This window comes from Leptosomus discolor, chromosome 19, assembly GCF_034619465.1.
Source record: "Leptosomus discolor isolate bLepDis1 chromosome 19, bLepDis1.hap2, whole genome shotgun sequence".
Classification (NCBI taxonomy): Eukaryota; Metazoa; Chordata; class Aves; order Leptosomiformes; family Leptosomidae; genus Leptosomus; species Leptosomus discolor.
The window spans coordinates 3,975,731-4,002,293 of record NC_141409.1 but is presented as its reverse complement, the minus strand read 5'-3'; the positions used below and the strand labels follow the sequence as shown (position 1 = coordinate 4,002,293).

The window sequence follows — 26,563 nt, the reverse complement described above, 5'->3', positions numbered from 1 at the left end:
ACTGTGACAACTCGAGGAATGGGGGACAAGAGAAAAGACAACCCAACCACTCTCACTACAGCCCCAGCCCATTCAGGCCACTCCTTCGAGACACACCAGGACCCCAAGGCTGCCCCTCCCAGGGCTGGGGTTCACACCCTTGGTCATTTCCCATCACTCAGGAGGTCACAGGGCCCTCCTCCACCCAGCCCGATGGGCTTCTTTCAATGATCACTCAGTGACTTGGTGCCTGCCTTTCTACAGATGCTCCACTTTGAAGATACCCTTAAAAAAGACGACGCTTATGCCTGTACTTAGGTCTCCCTCCCTGCTTCACTGAAGGCTTCCTAAGAGCCAACGCAGAGGTTCTCCCTCAAGGCAGCAGCCAGGGGCTAACCTGAAGGCAAGGCAAGGCCCAGGTGGGCTCTTGCTCACAAACACAAAAACCACGCTGAAGTCTCTGTTGCTTTTCAACTTCTTAATTACAGTTTGACCCCACTGTTTGCAGACTGACTACAAGACTCATTACTTATCTTTTTTTCAGTTGTTGAATGTGTGTTGCTTTTTTAAAAAAAAAAAAAGGCAAAAAAATAAAGCAAAGCTTCTTTGTCATTAGCTGATGACAGAAACAAGACAGAGACTGTTTTACAGCCTTCCTTGGAAGCCACCCCACTCGTCTGAGTCCCCAGCTCACCTTTCTCCTCTTCTCCTTTCCCAAGGAAAGCCTGAAGTGAGGGCTTTGCTTAAAAGCTTTAGATCGCACTTTTCAAAGCAAGATTTCTGCTCTGAGACAGCCCTCAGCGGAGCAGCACAGGATAAGCACCAGCAGAACAAGCCTCAAGTCCCTGCCAAGGTATCTGACCGATCCCTTTATAAGCAAACGGGTGTTGTATTTTTTTTCCTCGGTCTTCCAGCTCATCTTTTTATGAAGAACTTACAAAGCTGCCAATCGACACAGCAGCAAGCCTGCAGATACACACTTGAGAATCAAAAACCCAACAACTGAACTGAGGATGCCCGAATGGTTTTGAGAGAAGAGCATCTTGCATCAAAACAGGGGTGGGCAGCACGTACCCACATAATGTAACCCACGTTACCATCCTAACAAGCCCTAAGCCTTACCTCAACCACGTTATATTTTGACTAAAATAAGTCCTCCTCTTTGCAGGCTTTCAGATCGTGCTGTACATTGAGATGGAGACAAATACACTCATTGCTCTTTGGGTGAGGGAAGACCTTGGGTTGGTCTTGTTAGACACCTTCAGATACAGTACCTTGTTGTCAAGGTCGAAGAGGTAGGAGTCCTCTTCACGGACGTCTGCCTCGGAATCGGATATCAGCTCACCAACGTACCTGGGGACAGACAGAAATCAGATGCTCACGCAGTCACAAGCCTGTGTTTAAACACCCCTTTCTGGGAAGGGGGAAAGAAAGGGATACAGCCCAGCCACCGATGGCAACCCACAGCCTTAGTGGTGCAGGTCATCTCGGAGCCACCCGGGCAAACTGAGCTTTGCCATCTCACAGCAGCTACAATCTGGCTCCAAACTCCATCTTTTCAGGGCAACACTTTCAATATTAAAAATGGAGTCTTACTTCCAACAAAATACACTTTTTCCTGAGGACTCTGTTTCCTTTTGCAAATCTCTTTATTGGCCAAGATCAACACATTAATCCAAGTCTCCTTATGTTCACGGTCAGACTCACACCCTGGCTATCCTACACACCACTGCAGTGCTTGTGCTGTTTACATTCCCAAAGCAAAATGTTTGTGTCTGTCCTTCCTGTATTTCTAAGGTATTCTGACCAATTACACAGGCTACATACCTTAAAAAGTATTGTTTTAAAATTCTTAGGTCTAACCTAAGCCCTGGAAGGATCTAGGCTTCTTTCTCAATCCCTCTCGAATCAGAGTAGATCAGAGCTGTGATCCCAGTAACAACCACCTTACTGTAAAACCAGGTGCAAGGCAGATTACACCAAGGAAGCATGTGCTGAGAAGGACTAAATACACACACCACCTTCCACTCCAGACAGATGACGGTTTTGATGCAAACCCCTTGTTGCAGGAGCCCCCACTGCACTGGTGTTCCCACATTTGTCTCCCCATCTCCAACTTAAACAGTTTTGGACTGTCAGATTTCAATGCTTCCTGCCCCGACCTGCTGCAATCAAAGTAAGGGACACAAGAGGAGAGGTGCTGAGCCAGAGGGAGGATACAAGGAAGAAGCAACAGCACAGTACATTCTGGTATGTAAATCTCCCCAGCCTGCAATGCCACGCTAATTAATTATAAGCAAAGGATTCACAAAACAAATAAATATTCTTTGTGGCATCAACAGACTTCCATGATCAGCAGCCATTATCACAGCATTCCTCTGCAGCTCTCAAGGCATTTTCAAAGCGTGAACCAACCACATCCATTTCCCCCTGCGGCTCAAGGCAGCATTTCACTGCAGGGCTGGGGAAGAGGAGAGCCACGAAACATCAACCAGGAGAGGATCCACACGCTCCGCGACAAGGGATCGTTTGGCCGCAGCTCCCAAAGCCGAGCGATCCGGCCAAGCTGCTCTGCCAGAGCAGGAGGCTGCCGCCGCGTGGGACCCTCCCGTTTGCCCCCACCGCGTCTTGTTCTGGAGGAAAGGCTCCCGTGAGGCTGCGGCATTACTGGGGATCACTGGCTCGTGGGTGACCTGAAGCGACAGGAAGAGGGTGGCCAGAGGGGGAGAGGAATTGCTGTAGCACGGCCCAGGAGCCAGCAGCAGCTGAGACACAGCTGAATAATGCTGCACGGAGAGGCACTCTGCTCAGGGACAGCCACTTCAGGTTTACAACTCAGTGAAACAAAAACCCCACAATCTAATCAAAAATGGTTGTTTCAATGTTCCTTTAAAGACTATTTCTGTAGCAATCTCCTTTCTATGATGGCTACAGATCCAAACGGTTCCCTAATTCCAAAGTCCAAAGTTCTGGAAGGATGTGCAAGAGGTACATGTTCCTACCCAAAAAAGAGCAGGAGCATCAGCCCCTTCATTTAAGAGCTCCCAAAGTCAAGCCAGCATGTTTCTTCTCAGCAAGATGCTCAGCACGCTGGCGGCAAGTAACCACATCTCAGAGCTTTACACTGCCACTCATCATCGTGAGATCAGAGCAAAATCCATGCAAAAATCAAGAGCAACAAGAAGGCCCTAGCACAGGCTCCGGCATTTTCCACAGGGCGTGGGAGATGGGATGCCTGGGGCTTCTCATGCTGCAGGTGTGGCTAAAATACCTGGCTCGATGCAGATGGTATCTTACTAGAGCATCGCTGTTTTGTACAGAAATGAAGTGTTTGAAAACCACGCAATAGATGTGCCCCGAAAGGAACGGACCAGATCCTCACCAGCCTCTGCCTTCTGCATCCCACTAACTCACAGCCTCTCCAATAAAAGCCCTCAACCAGCTGTGCCATTTCCAGAACGAGCAGTTACACCATCTACCAACCAAGCACCAACAGAGCAGATTCAAAACAACCCACAGCAACGTCAGCACAGGGTGAGCGACAGCAGCTTCCGAGCAGTGACAGATTCGGAGGTCAGGGAGACACCCACACTGAGCACACAGGTCTCCTGAGGAGGGGCAGAGCCTAAAAACTCCCTGGGAGCCTGGCAGGATGATGCTGCTGCATCTCCCCTCGCTAAGCTGATGGTTCCAGGATTGCGCTGAAGGTACCAGAGGTTCTCAGTAGGAGGGTCTGGAGCAGCTGAAGGGTCTAGGGAGCCCTGGAGATGACAGCAGGAGGGCTGGCTGGCCGCTGCGCTGGCGGAGCCTCGCTCCCCGCTGCCAAACTGCTCTGAGCGCTGCTAAACACACCCTGCAGAAGCTGCTGTGAGCTGCCAGAGGGACAGCTAGCAAGCAGAAACGGAAAGGGAAAACCATTTTTGGAGTGATTACAGAGAAAAGTTGAAAGGTATCTGAAGTACGAAGCAGGCTGTGTGTAAGAAAGGCATTTACACACAGAAACAGGCAGGACCAGCAGAGTTTTGCAAAATAAAAGTGTTGTGAGAACTATTCCAGATTTGCCCTCAATGCGGGTGTATGTGAAAAACTAAAGGTCACCCTTACACCAGTGCAATGCTCATCCTTCCCAAGCAGAGTAATAAACCCTGCACAAAGCGACTCCCCCTCACGGCTCTAATCCAGACATTTAATGCAAAATGCTCTTCCAGAAGAGCCGACCCCAGGAGCTGCTGTGTGCAAGCAGCCCCTGAGCACTGCTGGCACTGGGGCTTCTTTGCCAGAGATGAAGAAGAAAACAAGTCTATAGGTTGCCCATAAGGAATTCCGGGAAGGACATCGGTGCAGCTGGCTTGAGGAGAAGAGGAGGACTGCGAGTGGGTGAGCTGAGTAAGTAACATGTGTGTGCGAGAGTGACGGAGACAAGGAGGAACGTGCATGGGCAAGACATAAATTAGCTCAGTTTCTTAGTATGCAGCTCATTTAGATAATGAAGATAGCGCCTACCACTGAAACAGCGGCAGCAGCTCCTGGCAGGGGTGGAGGAAGAGTTACGCATGGTTGTGGTATCTGCACCCTATCAGCTCTGATGGGCTCTACAACCCCGTCACGCAGGGCTGTCCCGTTTCCTTGGGCTGCCTGTTTGCCACTGCTTACTCCTCTTGCGTGTCAGCATTCCAGTGGGATGTGGTAAAGTCAGTGCCTTTTCTCTTTGGGAGCAGTTTACTCGCAGGCGCTGGCTCAGCTCTGGGCACGGGGACACGGGGACCTTTGGTACGTAACAGAAAGCCCCACCTGACGACACTCCCCACAAACAGCAGTTCTAAGCTTTACCTCTGTAAAAACACTTTATCACGAGGCAGCTCCTAACACGGAAGAGATACTCGGCCGATTCACTGCAGATTTTTCTTTCTTCTCTTTTCTTTTTTTTTAAATTCTACAATAATCTTCCTCAATCCCTCACCCCAATTCTATAAAACATCAATAACTAGTTCTAAAACACCCCAGCACCTATTTCCACAAAGGGCACAAGTCCAGCCTTATTTAGAAGGTCTTAAGTCACTGTAGTATTGCAATGAAGAAAACACTTCCCAAAATATTTAATAAAGTACATATACCACTTTAAAGCCTAAAAACCGTGGGGTTCGATGGCAGTTTTTTCACTTGACATAAATCTGAACTTTTTTGTTCTTAAGTACTTTATTGAATCAGGGCCGAAACACGTGCTTAACGCCAAGTGCTCTACTGTTTTGCTGAATCAGACTAAAGCCAGAGCTGTGACACTGGAAAACCTCTTGAGAAGTCAGTATTGAAACAGAAAAACATCCAATATAAAAAAGTTGTTCCAAGTTGCCTTGGCCTTATGTGTCCTGTATCCACAGTGAACCCATGAGTTGAGCGCATTTGCAGCACAACCCAAACGCATTTTTCCCCCATCGCTCGTCTTTCAGAGGACTAAGAGAGCCGAGCACAGAACCCAGCAAGACAGAGAAGGGCAGAAAAAGCTCCACGCTATGAGGAAAAGGACAAACAGAGGAAAATATGGAGTCAGGAAACCTCTAACTGAGGGCAAGCAGCTCGGCTCGATGCCAATTTGATTTGCGTGAAAACCTCTCCTTAAAGAGCAGCAAACCATCCCGGCCCTTGGGAAGCGATGCATTTGCGTGAGCTAATGAAAGCTGAATAACTTACTCGCACACAAAGGTTCCCGGTGGAATGTCTTGCATTGTTCGCACACCCCAACCCATCTTTTGTGTCCGATAAAGCTGCAATCGAGTCCTGGGAAAGAGGAAAGGAAGCAACATTAACGGCAGCGCTCCGCAGAAAGACCGTGACTTTTCAGAGAGAGGAGCAGAACAGCCAGCAGCCTTCCACAAGCAGAAACTCAAAGATTATTTCGATAGTCAGCCCCCCCAGTTCTCCCGCTGGCACCACTGTGGGGACGCTCCACTCCCACCGGCGCTCTGAGGGTGTGGGCAGGTGCTCGGATGGGAACTGCCTGGGGACAAGGGACAGGCGCCCATCAGCCCCTTCCCCCTGCCCAACTGCACCTTGCAGGGTGCACAGCGAGGGCCTGGGGAAGAGGGTGTGGGACTGGCTGCTCTGTGTGGTTACACCGTTGATGATCAACACGTAGGATACCAGAATCCCACCCATCAGCACCTCTCTTCCCTTCCACACACACACTCCACATTTGGGGGAGGGCAGGAAGGTGGAAGGGGACTTCAGGCAGCGTAGCTCTGCAGGGAGGGGTGCTGCAGGGGGAAGGCAGGGAGCTGACGGTGAGTTAAGAACACCTCGAGCTAAGTGCTCTGATCCCTTTGCCCTCCGCTGAGGCCAGTGCATTTAGCAACTCCATCATACCCAGCTCCCTGGCTGAAAGACAAGGAAGAAACGCTGCAACTTGAAACTTCTCGGTGTAATAGCTGCTCTGTGGAATTTTACTGATGGAGTTTATAGGCAGACAAACAAGCCTGTAAGTCATTCTGCCTCCTGCTCAGCCAGAACTTGAGTTAAGTGCAGGATGAACAGTCTCCAGGGCTAGGGAAGGCTCGCTCTGCCCCCGAGGGAACCAAAACCCACTCTCAGCAATGCTGTTATCGGAACAGAGAGAAATCTGATGCTCACCTTAACTTCACCCTGTTGCTTTTTCCAGTACTTCTCTTCCCCCCACCCATTCCCTCCTTGCACCGTCAGCTCAAACCAGGGGCTGTGCATTTTCTTGTCTTTGATCACAACCGCTGGAGCCTTCACCAGGGCAAAACACGACTTTGTGAGAACGACCGTTCTCAGAGAAGCCAGTTATAACACTGAGGCCTGAGGAAGCTGCCCCAGGTTTTGCCTCATCCATCACAGCAGAGCACAGAGCCAAGCTCAGGTTCAGGCTCTGCCGTCGGGGCTGACACCGGCAGCAGCAGGACCGTGGCTCCAATCTCAGCATCCCAGCTGAGCTGGGTCAGCCTGCCAGATGGAAACGCGTGCGCTGCCGAGCGGAGATAATTTGGAGCAAATCTGATAAAGGAAGCACTGAAAACGGAGCACCCACGTGTCACGCTGCAGCCCAAAGGCAGGAGGTTTCCTCCGCTGCCTCCTCAGGGACCTCAAGCACAGCTCCGCTGAGCACCTGACCTGACCGACAGAGCCGCTCTCCCAGGCTCACGGTTGGGTTTCCAACCCCTCCAGTCTTTCAGAAAAACACTTTAGCAAGGCAAAAATGCAAAAGCAACAGCTCTAGCTGTACAGCTCCTAAATAAACACCCACGTAGACACCGGAGTTTGGGAGCTTGGCAGGGAAAACCAGAGAGAGAGAAAGTTCTGTGGAAACACATCGAGCTTTTTCCTTACTTCTTTTTAACACTGCAAAATGTCATTGAAACTACAAAGCTTGCAAAAAAAGTGTTGTCAGTACTACAAAAAATTTGCAAAAGTCTTTTTTCCAGTGGGACTCCTTTGAACTTAGTGCAGTGGCAAACTTGTCCAGAGCAGAGGTCCAAACCAAAACATTTACATTTTCAGCCTGGCACCAAAACCCTAATGGCCTAATCTGCAGCACCGAGGCCAACAGGTATTCAGGTATCCAATTCAGGGGCAGTCATACCAGTAACATGGAAATTTTAAGCAGCCAAGTCTGGGCATGCTGGCTTATATTTCTAATATAGACTGCTAACTTAAAAGATCTTCTGAATTAAGGCTTTGCAATTTCTGTTGCTGTCATTTTCTCCACAGATCTCCACCTGAGCAGTCACATCTAGGCTGTTCACACAAACCCACAAGCCATTTACACGTTTTAAGGTCAGGCCGATGAAAGAAGGCCGCAAGTCCTACATGACGGCAGCAGGGTCAGGACACAAATATGAATTGGGCTCATCAACCCACCGCTGCTTCATTCCCACCAGCAGCACACAGGAACCACCGTGTGGTGGGACCCGCCCCAACTTCTGTCTCATCTCAGGAAGTCCTTGGTTTTTACGGGTTAATGGGTGAGCTGAGAATAGAGAGCCAGGAAGAGTTTGGTGTTGGTCTTGCCAAGATAAGCTGCATTTGGATCCTCCTTCTCACCTGAGCCCATTCTGCACCACCCGGTTCCTACAGGTTCGCCAGCACGAGCACGCGTGATTACACTCAAAGATCAGTGGTGGCTCAGCCATGTTGAATTCAGGCAGGAGTCGGCCATCCTGAAGAGGAGAGGCATTCAAGACTGGGTTAGTTGTCTGTTCCTGTGACCCCTCCAAACCAGAGGCAGGCCACGAGCAAAAATTCCTCCCTGTGTAAAAACAGGCCAGAGAACCCCAACGTGGAGGCGTGTCCCGACCTCCCCAAAACCAGCGTCAGACCTCACCTTCTGCAGTGGTTTTGCTCTACCCCGACAGTGGGACACTCGCCACTGTCACCAACAGCTGACAAACAGCAAGAGACCATCTAGATTTTTGCTGCCTGGCATCACCCTAAACACCACCAAAACAAAACTCCTTACAGTATTGTGCAAACAAACGGTGTGCATCGTCATGATTATCATTTTGCAGTGCTGGAGAGGAGACACGGATGCTTAGTCTGTCTCTGGAATAAAGCCTAAACTTCCAGAGTACAAGGCCAGAACACCCAAGTTCTGTGAACCACATTAACTTCCCAAATAACACTCCCCAAAAAGCTACAATTCAATTATTTACCAACCATGTAGGATTAAGGAAGCGATAGACACAGTTCATCACATTTAACCAATTTGGCTTTTAAGGTCTAAAAGATGTAATCACCTATTAACGTGTAAATAAAATGGCTACAAAGCGAAGAAAGATGCTAATATTCCCCCTGGGAAAAACTCGTGGAGATTCACAGAACTTCTGATCTTAGCAGAACCTGTCCAAATATTAACCTCAAAAGCTCCCTGGAGGACTGAAGCATACCTACCCAAAACAAACCAGGCTTCTGGCAATGTTGCAGTTAAAACATCTTTACTTTGCCTTCATCCGGAAAGATCACAATAAATAAAAGCAGGCAAAAGATCTCTCTACTACCCTCCCCTTGTTTACATATTACAGCATTTTCTATGTTGCTCCGAAATGGAAGCTGATTTCACGCATGGATTATTAAATGCTCTCTATCATATGGGTATAATTAATGGCTCAGTTGGCGTGACAGTAACACAAATAAGCAACACTTGAAAAGCTTCCCTTAGTATGCGTTTTGTTACTATCACATACATTTCAAAGCTGCGACTACAATTTTAGGCATTTAAAAAAAAAGAAAAAAAGAGAGGAGTTGCGCAAGGAATTGTTTTGAAGGTACTGTTATAAACCCTGAATTGTGCAAAGTTCAGCTTGCAAACGCTGGAGGTTCTGTGTCCTCACCTTATCATACCAGCAGCGCATACTGAGTTGGCCACACATGCAGTTACTGGAGGAGCAGTCGTCTATACACACGCAATACTGGAAGAGAAGAAAGGCGGTTAACTCCACGCCCCTCACACATAACTGAAAGAGCAACTTCTGTGACCAGGTCAGAAAGGAAACCACAAGGCTTCGCCTTCTCCTGCTGCAGCTCATTAGCCAGAAAGATAACCACCCACACCGCTTCAGTGGCGTTTTTATTCCATTACTTATTTCTGTGTGCAATGAACGTCAAAAGACTCTGGCTTGAAGGACAGGATCTTACACTGAGCCATCTTCGTTTCTCATGGGAGGATGTCCTCCTGTGTTACTAACCTCCCTCCATGCCCTACGAGCTGTACTCCACACTTGAGGACAAGGAAAGATCCAAGCAGAGACCAGAGCTGGGAGATGATGCAACGTGATGTCTCAGCCCTCCCCTGCTGCTTGCTTCTTCCCACACGGGTGCTCCAGCTGGCCGCTTCCCCAAGCCAACACAGTCCCACCACCGGCTGCTGCACAACAGCGCTTGGACATGGGAAGTTCGCTCCAGCCACCTGAGAGCTGTGCCCACAGAGGGATCCCCCTCACCCTACACCTCCCTGCCTCTGCTTTCACAACCCAGCCCTTCAAGGACTTCCAGTATGACAATGAAGACCTTGGCCTAGATGCTGCAGTCAGCAGGAAGACAGCACGAGGAAGGTCTCCCAACAACTGGCTAACTGTCCAGGATACAGAACAGAGAAAAACAATAGATGGGAGCCACATCAGCCAGCACCAGATGGCTGATGCTACAGCACACAGCTGAACACCAAGGTTACCTTAAGTCTGAGAAACAAAGAAAAGAAGAATCTCATCTGCTAGAGCAAGAGCTGGAGTTTAGGACTACAGCCTTAGCTAGATTTGATGGCAATATTAAGACTAGACAATGCCATTTTGAATGCAAAACCCGTTCTGAGGTGCAGTGCACTGCAACATCTCTGAATGCACACACCAGGGCAGGAAAACCCACATGGATACACACAACGCCTCACCTGTAAATGAGTGATGTTTCTATCAATGTCTATCGGGGAGGTGACGCAGTTCTGCGAAACGTATTTGTAGTTGCTAGGACAAGGCTCACTGTCCACTGAATTGACGCAGGGAATCGGGATCCGCTCGTAACCCCGGGCAATGTCTCTGTCAGCGGGAGAAAGAGAATCGTCACAGAAGAAAAGCTTCCCCCCCTCAACAAGGGGCCGTTCAAATGCCATCCTGGGGCAGAATTACTGTCTTTGATCACTAAGCATTCAAAGCCTGAAAGCAATGCAGGCTAGAACAGAGTTCATTTTTTTCCACCCTGCCTTACAGATTGTTCTTTGTGCTTGCACATATTCACATTTGGAGGATGAATTTACAAACCACAGTCTGAATCAGCATGTGCTTAGCTCTCGCTAAGCTTAAACTGACCTTCACACCAGTTTAAAAAGCTAAACATGTACTTGCAGCCCTTTCTTAAACCAGGCCCCCAGCCTTCCCCACGCAAGGGCTCTATTTCATGACCCACAAGTAAAGCCAGCGCATTCTTACCTGCTCACGACCTTATCTATCTGGGCAGGCTTGTCAGTAGATGATTCTTTCAGAGTCTTGTTCATCTGTAGGGCCACCCAGACTTGAGAGTTAAGGCTGGAGCACTGGAGTGGAGTCTCACCCTCCTTGTTCTTTAAAGTGACATCCGAGCCACGGGAAAGAAAGAGACTGCAAAACAGCAAGAAAGGATAAGCATCCCCCAAGAGAAACCATGCAAGTGGAAAATGAGCTGAATCACATCCTCCAGCCAGCCCTTAAGGGACAAGGAAGAATCTGTAGTAGTGAATAATCACCTGAGTTTTCTTTATTAAGCATGGTTCAATGAATCCTTCTACATGAAGGCGCTGGCAGAAGCCACAGACTGGAGCTCTAGGCACTCCCGAGAGCTCTGGGCAAACCTCGCCTTGCTTCAGGCATGACAGGTACCTTGCTGGTACCAGCCGAACTTCAGACAGGCTTGCAACTCTCTCTGGCAGGGAAAGATACGGGGTGGGAAGAGCAGACTGGAAATGGAAGAGTCCCACAGGAAACTGGTATTTGGCTTGGGCCTTGTTTATACTCACCAGCTTTTGGTGAGTACACATGATGACTTTATTCATAGCAGGGATGAAGTAAAGGAAAAGCCCTGATACCATATTATGCCATGCTAGTTGGGGGGGGAGGGGGAAGTTTTAATCAAGGATGCCTGATGCCTTTCTGCAGGGAAGCCCAGGCTGAGCACAGCCCCTCAAGCCCTCTGCCCAGGACTCCAGGATCACTCCACGTTGTCTGATCTTTTTTACACCAGCTCTGGCAGCAGCTGGTATTCAGACCCACAGTCCCTAGCAGCAGGGCAATGGAGAAACAAGCCCTCCATCCCAGTTTTGGTTTGTGCTTAAATGCCAAAGGCATTTCAAAGGATCTCCCGAGCTTGTCAGCCAGCACCCAGGTAGAAAGGAGCGACCAGGGGAAAGGAGAGAAGCGGCAGGGCTGGAGCTGTACTTACATGACGCACTCGTAGCGGTTCTCTCTGGCTGCAATATGCAGGGGCGAGTCCCCGTGAATATTCACTGCATGTAAATCACACTTAGCAGCCAGCAGTATCTCCGCTATGTCAACACAGCCAGAAAAAGCAGCCCAGTGCAAACAAATATTTTCCTCCTGGAGAGAAAGAAAACAGAGGAGAGGCTATTCAGTGCATTAAAACCCCACCGCTTTGGGGCTTCCCCATCCTCAGCTCTACACCTGCAGCACGCAACACGTGGCTTGCAGTCCCCTTCCCGACATTGCTCCTTCTGGCTGGGACTGCCGGGGCAGGCAGGGGAATCTCCAAGCAGACAAGCAGGGAGTTCTCGCTCCAGCCGCCCCCGCGCACTGAAGATGGGAAGGCTGCTCACAGAGTGGTCCATTGCCTTCCCTACCCGCGCAGGCAAATCGTCTGTCTCTAAGCCACAAAACAATCTGGATCAATCCACGAGAGAGGTGACAGACATGAACAAACATGCTGGAAAAGGCTTGAAGCTGAGCTTCCCCAGCCCAGACAGACAGGAAAGCTAGCATGTTTCCCAGCGCTACGAAATTAAAGACAAAAAGAGCACAGCACAAGCTATAGGGTATACGAAGGTGCTAGAAAGCGAACCACGAGCCACAGGGAAAGCAATCAGTCTGGCTTTGGGCGTCTCTTAAATACTGTATGTACTCATCTCTCACTAGCAGCACTAGAAATAGCTGAACACTCATCTTTTTGATGGAGATATTTTAAGTGATGATACTCCGTTTTCTGTTACAATGCCATTTGCAGCACACTTCGAACCCTTCCCCACAACAAGCTCTAAAGACATCAATTACAACAGTGCAATGATAGTAATGATCACCTGACTATTCTCTCCTTTTTTTTTATTTATTATTAAAGCGAAAATAAAGCACATCTTTTAGTCACTGCAACTTAGCTTAGATCCTTCCTTAAACGGGGAGGTTATTGACAGATACCCAGGAGATCCTTTTCTATACGGCTTCTGCCTCTCATTATGGTAACATCCAGAAAAAACCCCTCATCACATCACACATCTATCTACAGAAAAAATTAATCCTGTCGATTGCACACCACATGCTGCCACTCAGACACATTACAGACACCCAGACTCGCTACTTTGCCTTGCATCGGCTACTGCCTAACAGCAACGTAATTACAATCAAAAGCATTTCTCCTGGAGTATGATGTTTCCCAGCACAAGTGACATTGCTGCTTAATGACTGCAATCAGGAGACACCGACCGCAGGTACAGTAATGGATACGCGATACATACGTCTGCTAAGAGGATATTTTCCCTTCAAGTGAATTGTTGGCTGAGATTTTCATCGTTTAATGTGTGATCCTGTAACTGGTAGCCAAAAGGCTTCTGTGGCAGATCAAACAAGTCAGTTTTGTGCAGTCAGCACTAGGGCTTTAAAGCAATGCAACAACTCAAAAAGCCCCCTCTTTCACCCTGGCTTTTGCTTTCAGGAACAGCATCAGATCGGGACCTCCCTGGGAACTATCTAAGCTATGATGGAAATAGAGGCTCTTACCAACAAGGGCTTTCAGACCGGGGACGGCGACTTCTTGGGAACAGCTGGAGCCCTTTTGAGCCCCATGAGACAAACAAGCCAATACCTACCCCAGCTAGCACCCAAGACAAAACAAGGCATTTCGGGAGACAAATGCAAATCAACTGCTTATATCCCTTGGATTAAAATAGCACTAGGAGCCCTGGATAAGAAAATACACTGCCATGAGGCATGCTAGAGTATGAACTAATGGCAGGGTAGGTACTTCACTGCAACAACTCTGTGCAGAAAGCAGTGAAGCCGGTTACCCTTCATTTATCAAACTATCTCACATCTACAGGCCAAAGCCTGGAGTGGCTCATCACACCCCAGTTCACACCCCAGCCTGCCTTGCAGGTACGTCTGGGGTTTCAGTTATCCTTAGAGACAGAAAGGAAGAAATGAGAAACGTACTATTAGAAAGAAGAGGAGCAGTGCTGATATCATGAGTCTCCTGAATAGAAACCTGGATGACTGGGGAAAAGGAGGAGACAGCATCTCCCTTGTGTCTTCTCTGTTTACTTGAAAATCCCCATGAAATCGGCTGGCACAGCTCGACACACAGCGCTGCCGGGCCCACGGAGCTCCCGAGGACTCAAGTACAGAGTGCATCCCACTCGAGCAGCATTTACGGAGGTGAAGAACAGGCCAAGCTCCGGCACGCTGAGCCACCAGCCTGGGCACGCTCTGTCCACACTGGTGACTACAACATGCCTGTCATGCCTAGGAAAAGCCAGGCTTGCTATACTTGCTGGCAGAGCGTCTACTCAATCCATTCAGAAAAAACAAGCACAAACTTATGCCCCTCAAAAGGCAGGCAGGGTACCCCTAACCCATGCCCAGTGCACACTGGCCTGTGATCAGCGTGGAGCTGGTAAGTCTGGACCCAAGAGGGATCTGCCTGGTGCACGTCCAAGTGGCAGCACTGTGGACCCAGGTGGATTAGAAGCAGCGAGGCACAGAGCTGACTACAGCTTGCAGCATTCCGTGCAGCATCCTTACGGGCTCTGTCAGAAGAGCTGGAGGAAAAGGACTTCTTGCCAGTTTCTAAACTTCTTCCCAGAATATGGAGGAAAATTCTCCCATCAGACACCATTCACTCACTGACGCAAACCCCCGTGTCAAGGGACCACTGCACCTCCCTGCACTGAGCCCAAAAGCTGCCTCCTCGGGCTTCTTCAGTTTTCAAACAGAGATTGTGATTAATTCTGAAACGGGTTCCAGGAAGAACCTTACATTGTCACGGATGTTGATGTCTGACCCCTTCGCAAGCAGCAGCTTCACCAGCTCAATATGCTTGTACTCGGTGGCCCAGATCATCGGCGTCCAGCCTCCGTCATCCTGAGGAGGGAAAGGGAAGGGTGAGACACGCAGAATGGGCAAGACAGTCTCCTGCTGGCTTCCCAAGCCCCTTGGCAGTCACAGCAGGGTACACCTTGCCTGGGAGCCACAGACCCTTTCCCTCTCCTTGTCTGTCTCATCACTCTCCTTCGGTCTACGCTGCTGTAGGGAGAGGTCCCTCGGGGTCCTGCAGAGCCCAACATGTTTCAAACCCACGCACCTCAGCAGGCTGGCAATGGATCTGCAGGTCATCCAAACACAGCTGACTGCCCAAAAGGCACAAGGAACGTCCAGCTCGTGTAAAAGCTCTTACAAAAGCTCCCTGAGAAGCCTGGGGGAGCTGGCCTTCCCCCAGAACAAGGAACCCCGATGGAGTGCTGCCTCACCCCACGGCAATGCATAAGCTCTGCGATGGCGAGTGCAAGGCACAGCCCATCCCACAGCATGTCCATGATCCCACCACCCCCCCCCGCTAGGAGGAGCATGGTGACACCCTCCAGCAACAGGCTCCACCAGCAAATTCACAGCCAAGGAGAAACTGCAAATCAAGGCACACAGAAGGGAAGTTCCATGAGGTCAGTGGAGGGAATCGCTTTCTCTGGCAGACTGGGATGCCCACAGCACTGTCACTCTATAATGTTTTTCAGGTGCCCCCCAGCAGCAGGACTGTTTTTGAGTAACCACTGCACAGACAGCACGCTGCTGAGACATGGGTCCCCAACCTGAGAAAAGCAGTTTCTGCCCCTTGCAGAAAGGCCTCACCTGACAGTTGACATCCATCTTCCCGTTGGAGAGGAGGTACTGAACAACGTCGTAGTGGCCCTTCTTGGCAGCCAAGTGCAGACATGTGGAGCCCTCCGCATCCTGGACACAACCACAGAACAAGCACTCAGGGGACATCCCTTCCCAGAGTTTCCCACGTCTGCCTGACACCAGGGAGGCTTAGGGACACCAGAGAAGTTCACAGATGGAGCAGAGGACTCCAAAAGCCCCCAGCCTTGTGCCAGGAGGGGAGAGAGCAGCAGCAACTAATGCCAGCACTGAGCAGAGGGAACTTTTTCACAAAGCTCAGAGGTGCAACTCAAGCAGAGTAGGAGGCTGAGACTGCAAAGGCTACGGGAAGATACATCTTTGTGAGGCCTAGGGAAGGTACCAGCCCCAAACCTTGACAGATTGATGCTCCCCTTCCCAAACAGACCCTGACCCACACTTCTCCACATGCTGGAGAGCCAAGGGAAGGCAGAAATCCCTTACAGAGGCAGAGCTTGCACTTTACGTCAGAAAAGTAGTCTTGTCTCAACCTGAAACGCTCTGTTTATATGTAGGGGTTTTTTGCTGTCTTTTATCAACACAAGGCCTTATCCCAGCACCTGGCAGCAGGGCAAAGGGATGTCCTGTACAGGGACTAGGAGCCTCCCAAGAGACCAAGTCCCCAGCGTGCCTGCAACCTGCCTACAACCGTTAAGGTTGAAAGGAAAAATGCCTTTGGGAGCTGAGAACACAGGGTCTGGTGGAGATGGACAGGCTGTGAGTCATGACAGAGACACTCCCACACTAACACCAAAAATCTCAGTGGCTGGAGCCTGATTTTTATCAGGCATTTATATCCCAAGAGCTTAGCACATAGCGAGGCCCAGAGACCAGGAAATAAAGAGGAGGAAATGAAAGACTGAAAACCAAAACGACTCCTTCCAGCTAAGCCCCTGGAAACAACAGGAGAGGCGAGAGCTTTCGGATGGAGCCGAGCGGAGAACACAGCACAGAGCTAGGGAGCAACCATCTGAGCAAGGATGGGACATCTCTGGTCAGGGATTAAGCTCTCTGGGCTTCTTGGGGTAAAGAAGGGTTTCTACACCCCCGTAAGTGCCTGCCACATCTGAAAAATGCCACAGCTTTCCCCTTAGATGAGCATGAGCCAAGTGCAGCTTCTCAACCCTACGGAAAGCAGGTATATTTAATATAAAGTTTCTGCAGGTTTTGAGTAGAGCGTTTACGTCCTGTTAAAAGGATCAACAGCTTTGCCCTGGGGTCTGAGAAGCCCCCAGCCACGCCACCACTGTCCTCAGCATCCCCTCCACCCGGCAGCCCTGCAGGGCCGGGCCAGGCAGGCTCAGCACACACCTGCAGCAGTTAATGTCCAGATTTCTCCTCAAAATGGCTGGAGCTGGTTTTAAACTGCAGTGTTGCTGCTTTCAAAAAGATGACTAATTTGGTGCAAGAAACTAATTAACATAATAAACTAGTCTAGACTTCAGACGTGATCTCAGGCTTCTAATTTGCTTTTGCAAGCTCGGGATTTTTTTCCTTCCCTTTACCTTTAGAAGCAAAAAAAACCCCTCTCTCTTCCACAGGCATAAATCAGGCAAGAGATGTCTGGATTACTCCAAGACACTGGGGACACTGGCCAGCATGAATCCACATGTGCCTGTCCTGTCCTTTCCCCCTTCCCAGCCCAGAACCAGGCTCCCAAGGCTTGGGGTAGGCAGCACTTGATATCTTGTGCAATCCTCCTGGCCCCGCCAGCTCCTTCGTGACAAGAGCATCCCAGCCCTGCCATACTCCCCAGCTACAGCAGATGACAACGCCAACAGCAGCAGGTTGTAACAATAAGAGGTTCACATGGGGAGGGTTCCTGTGCTCCAAATAGCATCTGATTTACGGGACTAATGAATGATCTTGTATGTTTTCCAAGATTGCAAAGCAACCAGAACATGCTAAAGGCAAACAGACAGCTGCATTTTATTGTATTTGTTTAAATTAAGGGGTAGAGTTTAAAGACGGGGTCCAATTTTGCCACTGCAGTGTGACTGCAAGAAACCACACACCAGTCCTTTGGAAAGCAAAGCTTCCTCTGTCATTTCTGCTGGCTTGGCAAGCATCTAATTACCAGCTCATTTTAAAATGTCACCCCAAAATTCTCATTATTAAGAGTCTATACAGAAGGAAACTCTGAAATCAAACTCCAAATTCACTACAACGGATCTGTGACACTAATACTTAGTGGCCCTATATGAAATCAAACAAACCCTACATTTGATGCCACAAACTAATGTAGCAAGTGGCAGCACTTGCCCCAGACTGCTCACAGCTGGGACACTGCACCATTAAAATGATGCTGCCAACAATCACAGCCTGGCCAAGCCTTCATGCCCAAGACAACCAAGTCCATTTCCCCTCTGCCTGTGCCCTTCCACCCAAGACTTAAAACCTATCAAGAAAGAAGTGGTGGACGGAGGCTTCTTCAGGAGAAAAAGATAAGGAATAAACTGCTACCTTAGGATCTACAAGTGCTCCAGCCTTGATGAGATATTTCACAGTTTCCAGATGGTTGTTTTCTGCCGCTTCCATCAGTGGGGTCCTCTGGTCTTCAGAGCAGGTGTCTATATTAGCACCAGCCTGGTGAAGATGCCAAGGCAAATACAAGGACAGTTACAAGCATTACTAGTTAGCAGAGGAAGGATGTGGGAGTAGAGCTCTAGTTGCAAGGTTTTTTTCCTGAAATTTAGCCATGTTAAGCAGGGGAGGAAAAAAAAAAAAAAAAGAAACAAAACCAGGAAAGAAGGCAGTCCAACTTCACCTGTTTTGGAAAGCAGGACACACTGCCTGCCCTCTCTCCTGCCTTCTACAGCCGGTAACCGGGGCATAAGGAAGCCAACAGCTTGTATTAAATAACTCTTGTTATTAATTGATTTTGTACTTTCTAGATATTGTTGGTGTAACGATTTGAAAAAATCAGCCTCTTCCTTTTTCCAGCAGCTTTGTTTTCCCTGGTCTATCATTTCCACACACACAACGAACAAAACAACCAGCTCTCCCAACGTCACAAGCAGTAGGAACAACTTGCTGATTGTAACAGAGGTAGAAGCTGTAAAAAAAAAATCCTGGAGATTGGCTAACTATTCCTGTTGAAGTCAATGGTCTTTCTACAGAGGTCCCTTGGATCAAAACCTTACTCTTTACCAAAACGCTACTGTGTCATGTACCTTGCCTGCTTTAACTCTCTGGCTTAGCTCAGTAACCCACCCAATACTTAAAACCAAAAGAAAATCTCTGGGACAGCACAATTCTTGGCAGGCCCCACATGCACATATTCGTGTGAAGCACAGACCTGTTTACAGCAGCACACGCTGACTCAGGTTCACCTGGCACAAGAAGTTTGCCCCGTTGCTTCCAGGTGCCTCCCACTGAATGCATTTGTTTTGATTACTTCTGAATAGCTACAGCTATTTAAACCAGACCAGCAAAGAGGCATTTCAAGTTTAACAAGCTGGGGAGATTCCCAGCCAAATACTGTGCTACTGCAGTAGCCAGACATCAGGGAAGAGACAAGATAAAGGATTTTGGAAACAAACCAACCCTACTGATACTCAATTCAAATTGTTTGCAGTATCTTGCAAATTTTGCTCCTTATACAAGTCATGAGAGCAGCAGGTAGACCCATAGCTGCATCTTCAAACAGCACTTTGAAAGCCCCTGACTCCAGATGCCGAAACGCAACATCCCAGCAGGCTCATTTTCAAAGATGTGACATCGCTGCTTTCTCAAAAGCCCTTTAAGGTTTCCCAGTCACACAGTATAAACAAAACATACTTCCAGTTGCTCCAGACAATGTATGCCAGGAACAAAAAAGAAAAACTGTAACTTTTTAAATCCTTCTTTCTGCTTAACATCATTTTGGAGTAGGTTCAAGGAGAGCAGCCCTGTGTCTTTGACCACCTTCCCTCAGTTAGAATCCAAATCTCAGACACTAAGCCAAACTTGCATCTTTCCTTCTCTCCTTTTCACATGCGAGACATTTACACTGCAGAGGAAAATCCTGCTGGAGTTACTCAGGTTTTGACAGAAGGGAAGACAGGGTCTTGCTAGCTTCCAGGCTCCAGAGCCTACACTCCTTGGTTACAAAGAGCGACGTGGCAGCAGCCTGCAGCTCACCTGCAGCCTGCCAGCAGGCAGTCTGTGCTGGCACACCTGGCATTGCGCTGCTCTGCCTTAGGCAAACAGGTTCCCCCATGGCCCACAGTGCCCTACATCGAACCTTCACATGCTCGCCGTCCAGGCGGTGAAGTTTGCCTGGACAACAGCCTACACAGACAGCTTCAGTCCTCTAAGACCTCCTGTTACTCTCCACGACTCCTCCCTTAGCAAGCCCTGAGAACGCAGAGGATCTTTTACAGGAGGGACGTTTCAGTGCTGATTTCCAAGTGTGCTTTAGTCATGTGGGGCAGGAGACCAAAAGCCACAGAAAATTGCTTGTGCAGAAGAATGTAAGTGGAGACAGACCTGAATCAGCATATGGCAGATGTCCACGTGGCCAGACTCAGCGGCAGCATGGAGAGGGGTTCTCTTACTCTGATGCTCCATTTTAAAATTAGGGTCAATTCCATCCACTGAAAAACAGAGCAGAGAGGCTTTCAACCGCAGTTCAGAGATTAGAGAAAAGCGTAACAGGAGAACCAGGTCTCAACTAGAGGCTTTTAAAGGATGGGTTCCCAGCCCACCCTCAGCCCTTCTCACGACTCACTACACATTCAAGCCAGCAAGCTCTCAGAGTAGTCCCATGGAAATTTGACATGCAACAGTCCTCAAACCAAGAGCTTCAGAAACACCATGGAATTTAATACTTTCAAGGAATTACAATTTCTACATAAGCTATCTCCCTCAGACTCACAATTCACCATCTCTCAGTGCAATAAAACCAAGAAAGACCCTAGAAGAATAAAAAGAAAAAAAATGCTGCTTTGTTTAAACCAACACAGAAGTTGGAAACAACAAAGAGTCAGTACTACCTGGCCTTCTTGTCCAGCCACTATTAACTGCAATTACTATTAGCAATCCTTGGTGCAGCCCTGCAAACACAGGGCTACAAAGTGGATGGAGCTTCTCCAACTAACACAAGCTCGGGATCTGGCCAGAGATTCTCACAGCTGTGCAAAGACTGACAGATGATGATGACAGCCAGACAAAGATGTCTGGGCATGATAACATGTTGCGTACGATGAGGCCGTAGTTAAATATCAATGAATAACATTTTAGGGCTATTGAAGACATGAACAATGAAGCTAACACTTGCTAGAAGAAAGAAAAAGAATCTGATAAATGAAAAGAACACAAAGGGTCCAAAAATGTACTGCTAAGTACTGGAGTGGAAAGGAAATGATCTCAAGGAAACATTGTGTCCTTCAAAGGGGAAGATTCCTTGGGAATATTTGTTGGTAAAAACAAGCTCAGCAGCTCAAAGTCATCGGCTGACACACAACTACACACCCGTGTATTGAAGGGCTCTTCCTTTCCGGTCTCTTGCTGATGGGTCTCAGTTTAAGCTGACTCTCATTTTTTTACCTGTCTACTGGATGCAAATACCTAACTACCCCATTGCATGGAGAGAAGTTCTGTTGGACTGCAAAAATCACATGTAGATATCTGGGGACAGAAGCAGCTTCTCTGGATAAAACCGTGCCCAAATGCAGAAACAAGGTGGGAGCAGGTCCACATTTCACAGAAAGATGAAGCCATTTGCAATGCCACATCACTTGCAAAAGTGGCTTTCTCCTCCAACTCCACTCACAAGGGGCAGTGGGGAATATGACGTGCTGCCATGCTGGGAACTGGACTCTGGCAGCTGCCTGGCAGGAGCTGGGAGTACTGCCAGACACGCAATGTCCTGGGAAGGAGCCACCTACCCAACATAAGCAGGACTTTTTGCAGCTCTCCTTGCCTCGCAGAGAAGTACAACTGCTTTGGATGGAACCGTAACTTCTTGGGCCTGCACAGGGGGGGAAAGAGTCATAATTAATACTCACTGAAGAACACTTCTGGCATTTCACCCCACCCCACAAAATAAGGTCTGTTCCCATGGTACAGCTCCAGAGTGCCAGCAGAACACAAGAACAAGTCTCCAGAAGGAGGTCCTAAAACTTGCAGCTCCAACCACAGACAGCCTTGCTCTAATGAGGGCTGTATCTATTCAGTGTCGCTCATCAACAAATTCTGGGTCTCGCTACTGTAAACGGGAACTCCCCGTCATCACAGCCACGGTTGGAGGGCCAGTGAAAAACTAAATCCCCCAGACAAAGCAATATGACATTTAGAGCTGTAACTGTTCTCTGGGATCAGCAATCTGTTGGGGGTGACAAATGACTGAAGTAAACAAAAAAGGGTCCGAGAGGGGCCAAAATCCAGAGAAGCTCAATCTCAGGCTTCTCTAGGTTAAGCAACTTTGCTGGGAACTGGAGAGACTTGGCAGTCTTTTTCTTACTTTTCGGAGTCCAGGGCAATCAGGGCACTTTCCAGAGTCTCTTTAACTGGTCCCTGGGTCAGGCTAGTAGTAGGCTTTGGAAAAACTGAAGACCCAGCCATGTCAAACCCCTCCGCAGCCGAACTTTCTGGCTTGTCTTCCTCTGACAACCGTGTCCCAGTGCCACTGGAGAGAAAAAATAAGAGACAGCCAAAGCATAACCATTAGAAATACACAGCAGTGTGTATCTTATGCCAAAGGAAAGGAAAGGGATTTTAAATAAAGATAAGCGTAAGCGAAATCAAAACACAAACCAATATATTTTACAGCCTTTTTGGTAAGAGCTTGCCCCAAAAAGGAGTTGCACTGCCCTATGATTACATTTTGATACCCTGTGCTACAGTAAACCCAGGAACACGGGGCAAGTCATAAAAGCCACCAGAACAAGACCAGATTAGATGGGAAGTCAGAGCACTGTTCAACGCAGGGATGGATTGATTTGTGTTTTCCTCTGCGTTTTCATCCTCTCTTTATATTTGTGCCCATCGGTGCAGGCCGGGAGACACAGCTAAGCACTGCACAAATCTCCCTGTCACTTAGCAGACATCGACTTGTTCCACTATTATTCCATTCCTAACAATAAGAGGAAGGAATGGTTTTAACTCCTGAACCCCTCCTACCTTCATAGCGTCTTCCCCAGCTCACCCTGCTGCTGCTGCGCTCTTCTCCAACAGCAAGCAACACAAAACACACTTGCAGACTCCTGCAGCTGAATTTGGCTTCCCAGAGCAGCACCAGAAAGCACTTTGCTCCATCAGGAGGACCACGAGTGTTCAAATGCAAAGCACGGTCTGGCATGAGGTTTGAGATCACCATGTGCTTCCAAGCTCACCTCCCCGTCGTGGTGTCGGCCCTTCCTTCCACAGCCGCTGGTTTCTGCTGCTCGTAGGTCAGCGACACCGTCGAGGTTGTGTCTGCTTTTGCTATTGTCACCTCCTTTGCCTTGGAGGCCTCTTCCCCGCAGTGTGGGCAGTAGCTCATGTCGTTGACCTGGGAGGCACAGTTCTTGTGGAAACGGTGGGAGATGCTGCTCTCCGGCTGACACTCCATGAAAGTGCCCTAAAAAAACCACAGAGAAGAACTTCACACCTTGGTCACTACGTGCCTCACCCCTTCTACATACTCCATCCGCAGATCTCTTAAATAGTTCATCACCACTCTTGTCCCCTGGCGCTTCCAATACAGTAAGCAAGCACTGCCACTTCTTTAGAAGAGAACAAAACCAAGGTAACGGGGAAAAAACTCACTTGGTTAGGGACTGCAAAGCAAGTTTTTTAATTGTGCTTGGGAAACAGAACCAAGAAGTCCCAATTTCCAGCTCTTTCCTCTAACGCTTGAAGTTCTCACTTATCTTTCCAGAAGTGCCAGCGTACTGTAAGGACGCCCCCAAAACTGGAAAAGAAAACTTCAGACCTGCGTGCTGAGCCAGCACGTTTACCTAACAAAGCTGCACACAAACCATTCAAGGACCTACATGAATATAATTAAATTGGCTGTTAACCCCCCTGTAACCCATAAAGTATGCGACTTCTCTGCTCGGACCAGCCCCTTATGCTGTTTAACCCCAATAACGTGGCTGACTGCTTATTCAACAAGCTCGGGCAACTTTTCTTAAAATTATTTTTCCTTTCCAGCAAAGTCCTTCAAACTGAGCTGAAGGTACCCCAGAATTCCTTGCCCTGTGATATTTGTGCCACCTGAAGCCCTACTGTGCTCGGTGTTATTAGTGACGGACAGCACAGACCAACACTCCCACATTCACCTGTGTGAACTGTGACATGCCACAGAGATGTACAAGCATGTAAGGAAAGGCTAGTTAAAACCCACTCTTCTCCTGAATCCATGGTCCTCCCAAGCAATCTAATTAACTCTATTTCAGCTTTTCAAAATGCCTCTAAGGGTTTTGAGGGTTTTATCCTTTAAATGATCTTTGACTCAGCATGAAAACCCAGGATGGCTCCATTTATTACAATAATGCTTGAGATTAGTGTAGCATCTTTCATTGAGTCATCTTGAAGAACACTAGCATCTGACAATTAAGCCTCCTCATCACCCCGTGAGGCCCTCAATTGGTGTCTTCCAGCTTTACCAACAGGCAAACAAGGATGCTGATGACTTAAAGGACTGGACCAATGCTATTAAAAGCCTCAGTGGCGGAGGTGGAAGAAGCAGCAGGAGATCTCGAAACACTGCCTTGTTGCAGTGCCATCACTCAGGTTCCCCAACTAAACCATCATGAGCAGGTGGGGGGACAGAGATGTGTGTACACTGATTCATTTACAAACCAAGGTAATACAATTTTTGATGCAATTGATCTGTACAGAGAAAGAAAAAAAAAAAAAACCACAACACCCTTGTTGCAAAGAAATTCCGAAGGCAAGACTTCCACCGTGCGAAACCCCAGTGAAAACCCTTCGGTAACACCCCTTGGGGTCTCCAGGAAGATAAAGGTGACGATTGTAGCTACCCTCATACACATTCCTGTTGAAAACACCACCTGATGTGCTGTGGAACGAGGTGGAGCTGATGCCAGGAAGTCAGTAAACCCCTTTAGGTACCATCTCCACCTTCAGCTCTTCCAGCTACTGCAACAGTACCCCCTTCCCTAGATTGAGAGCACGGACTTACTGCAGTGCAAAAGTATCCACAGCCAGGGCAACACTGGTGTTTCACCATCCTCCCTCTATGGTCCTCACACAGCACCAAAAGCTGGACTTTGTTAGACGGGCGCATCAGTTCATACTTAACCACACTGTTTGTGCATCGGCCCAGCTGGAACAGGAGAAATTAAAGGAAATGAAATTACTGGAGACCAAAACACTCTCTGTGCTTGTGCGGAGGAAGATTTTTGCACACTGCCTTGATGAGCCCTGGCTTTTTCACAGTAATTCAGATGTGTGCCAGATAGCATTAGCAGTGCAGCAGGAAGCTGTGAAAGCTGCTCTCACAGGAAGAAATGCATCATTTACTAACTAACATGCATGTGGACCCCGAGTTGTTTGTTCCTTGCAAGAAAAAAAGTCGTATCTGGAAATAGGCAACAGCCAAGCAGCGGCAGAAGGGGCAGTCCCATGGGCCTGACTCACACAACATACGCTCTCCTTTTGCCAGGAAGAGCGGGTGTCGGTGACCAAGAGAACAAGACCATACGCACTAAATCTTGTTACTGTTCAAAAGTCTAAGTCACAGGAAGACAAAGGGAAAAATAATTGCTCTTCATTGCCAGCGAAGTTATAGTCTGTACTGGTTCCAGCACTGGCCCCTGCCCAGACCACAGGGACGAACAGCCAGGCTTTCAGGAGAGCTCGGCTAAAGTCACATTTTGAACACGTTTTCCAAAGGATTTCACCAATGTGCAGCTCTGGGCTTAAAAAGCTGTCTTCTCGTGTACCACCCTGCTCTGTTAACAACAGCAGGCTCTGTAACTGGGGTTCACTTTTCCCAATCGGTGTTACTCGCCCTGCTGCGTCAGAAGGATCAGTGCTTCCTTCTGCCCCCACTCGCACATCTACGACATTTCCACATTCCAGTTGCCACCTGCCAGCGTGACGCAATGCTGTTGGGGTTCTGCAAGTTCCTCTTGATAATGACCCTGCTTTCCCCAGAAGCTCGGCAAAGGACATTTATACACTAGAAATATAAACATGAAAGGCTGCTATAAGGAAAGGTCCCTACCGAAATCTGGGCATGGTTTACTGTGTGCTGCCACCATGAGCAGAGGAGTCAATCAGGAGCACGGTGCCTGCTCATCACCAACACTGCCCCTCTAGTCTAGCTGAGGTTTGATTTGCTGCTTTTTCTCAACAAAACTAGACTCTCTCTCTATTTGTTTTAAACTCCACTTCTCCTGCAGAATCAACACCCCTACAGAAAAAGAGAATGGATTTTAACCTCATCATTGACCCCTAACATCTCCGACTCAACTTACCCACATTCCAGCTGCAAAGTCTGCCTGTGGTTGTGACACCTTGGCTAGACTGATCACCATTAACACACAGACCCCAGGGGCTGCAGGGGTGGAGGAGAGGACCATTGCATTGATTCTTACTTATAAGCTGAGGAAATTTGATTAACACGTGAAAAGCTGCACTGTCCGTGTGAGGAAGTCCCTGCATTGTTATGTCACACTATATTATTTGATAGAAACTCTAAAAAAGTATGAAATTATTAATTGCTATTTTCCAACCATTAGAGAGTGCAGCAGGGTGCTGATAACTATTTATAACATCCTCCAAGGACATGACAGTCTGGAGAACCCACTATTCACACATATAATATTCTTATAACACTTATGAGTCACTTATCCCATTATGAAAAAGAATCTAACATAAAGTATGGCCTTTGCTATTCCTCTCTGTGATTCATCCAGGGACAGAACTGTCAAACCACCACATACACGAGAAGGAACTCTTTCATATACCTTTTGTTTATTTAGAAACCCTGGGGTCCCCCTCTC

General features: G+C 48.4%; 1 protein-coding gene across 2 annotated transcripts in view; it reads right to left on the bottom strand.

Annotated features, from left to right (window-relative positions):
* EHMT1 (euchromatic histone lysine methyltransferase 1) overlaps positions 1-26,563 on the bottom strand; it is a 71,174-nt gene that overhangs the window by 2,210 nt on the left and 42,401 nt on the right. The window contains exons 12-26 of one of the 2 annotated variants that reach the window (XM_086475543.1): positions 24,736-24,879; positions 22,940-23,166; positions 22,069-22,233; positions 21,494-21,576; positions 20,094-20,200; positions 18,087-18,209; positions 15,576-15,677; positions 14,709-14,813; positions 11,893-12,047; positions 10,908-11,075; positions 10,373-10,517; positions 9,321-9,398; positions 8,035-8,150; positions 5,668-5,754; positions 1,254-1,332 (exon numbers count right to left, since the gene is read on the bottom strand). In XM_086475543.1, coding sequence (XP_086331669.1) covers positions 1,254-1,332; positions 5,668-5,754; positions 8,035-8,150; positions 9,321-9,398; positions 10,373-10,517; positions 10,908-11,075; positions 11,893-12,047; positions 14,709-14,813; positions 15,576-15,677; positions 18,087-18,209; positions 20,094-20,200; positions 21,494-21,576; positions 22,069-22,233; positions 22,940-23,166; positions 24,736-24,879 — 1,884 coding nt within the window. The remainder of the gene's footprint in view (positions 1-1,253; positions 1,333-5,667; positions 5,755-8,034; positions 8,151-9,320; positions 9,399-10,372; positions 10,518-10,907; positions 11,076-11,892; positions 12,048-14,708; positions 14,814-15,575; positions 15,678-18,086; positions 18,210-20,093; positions 20,201-21,493; positions 21,577-22,068; positions 22,234-22,939; positions 23,167-24,735; positions 24,880-26,563) is intronic. The other variant, XM_086475544.1, reaches the window with a different exon arrangement.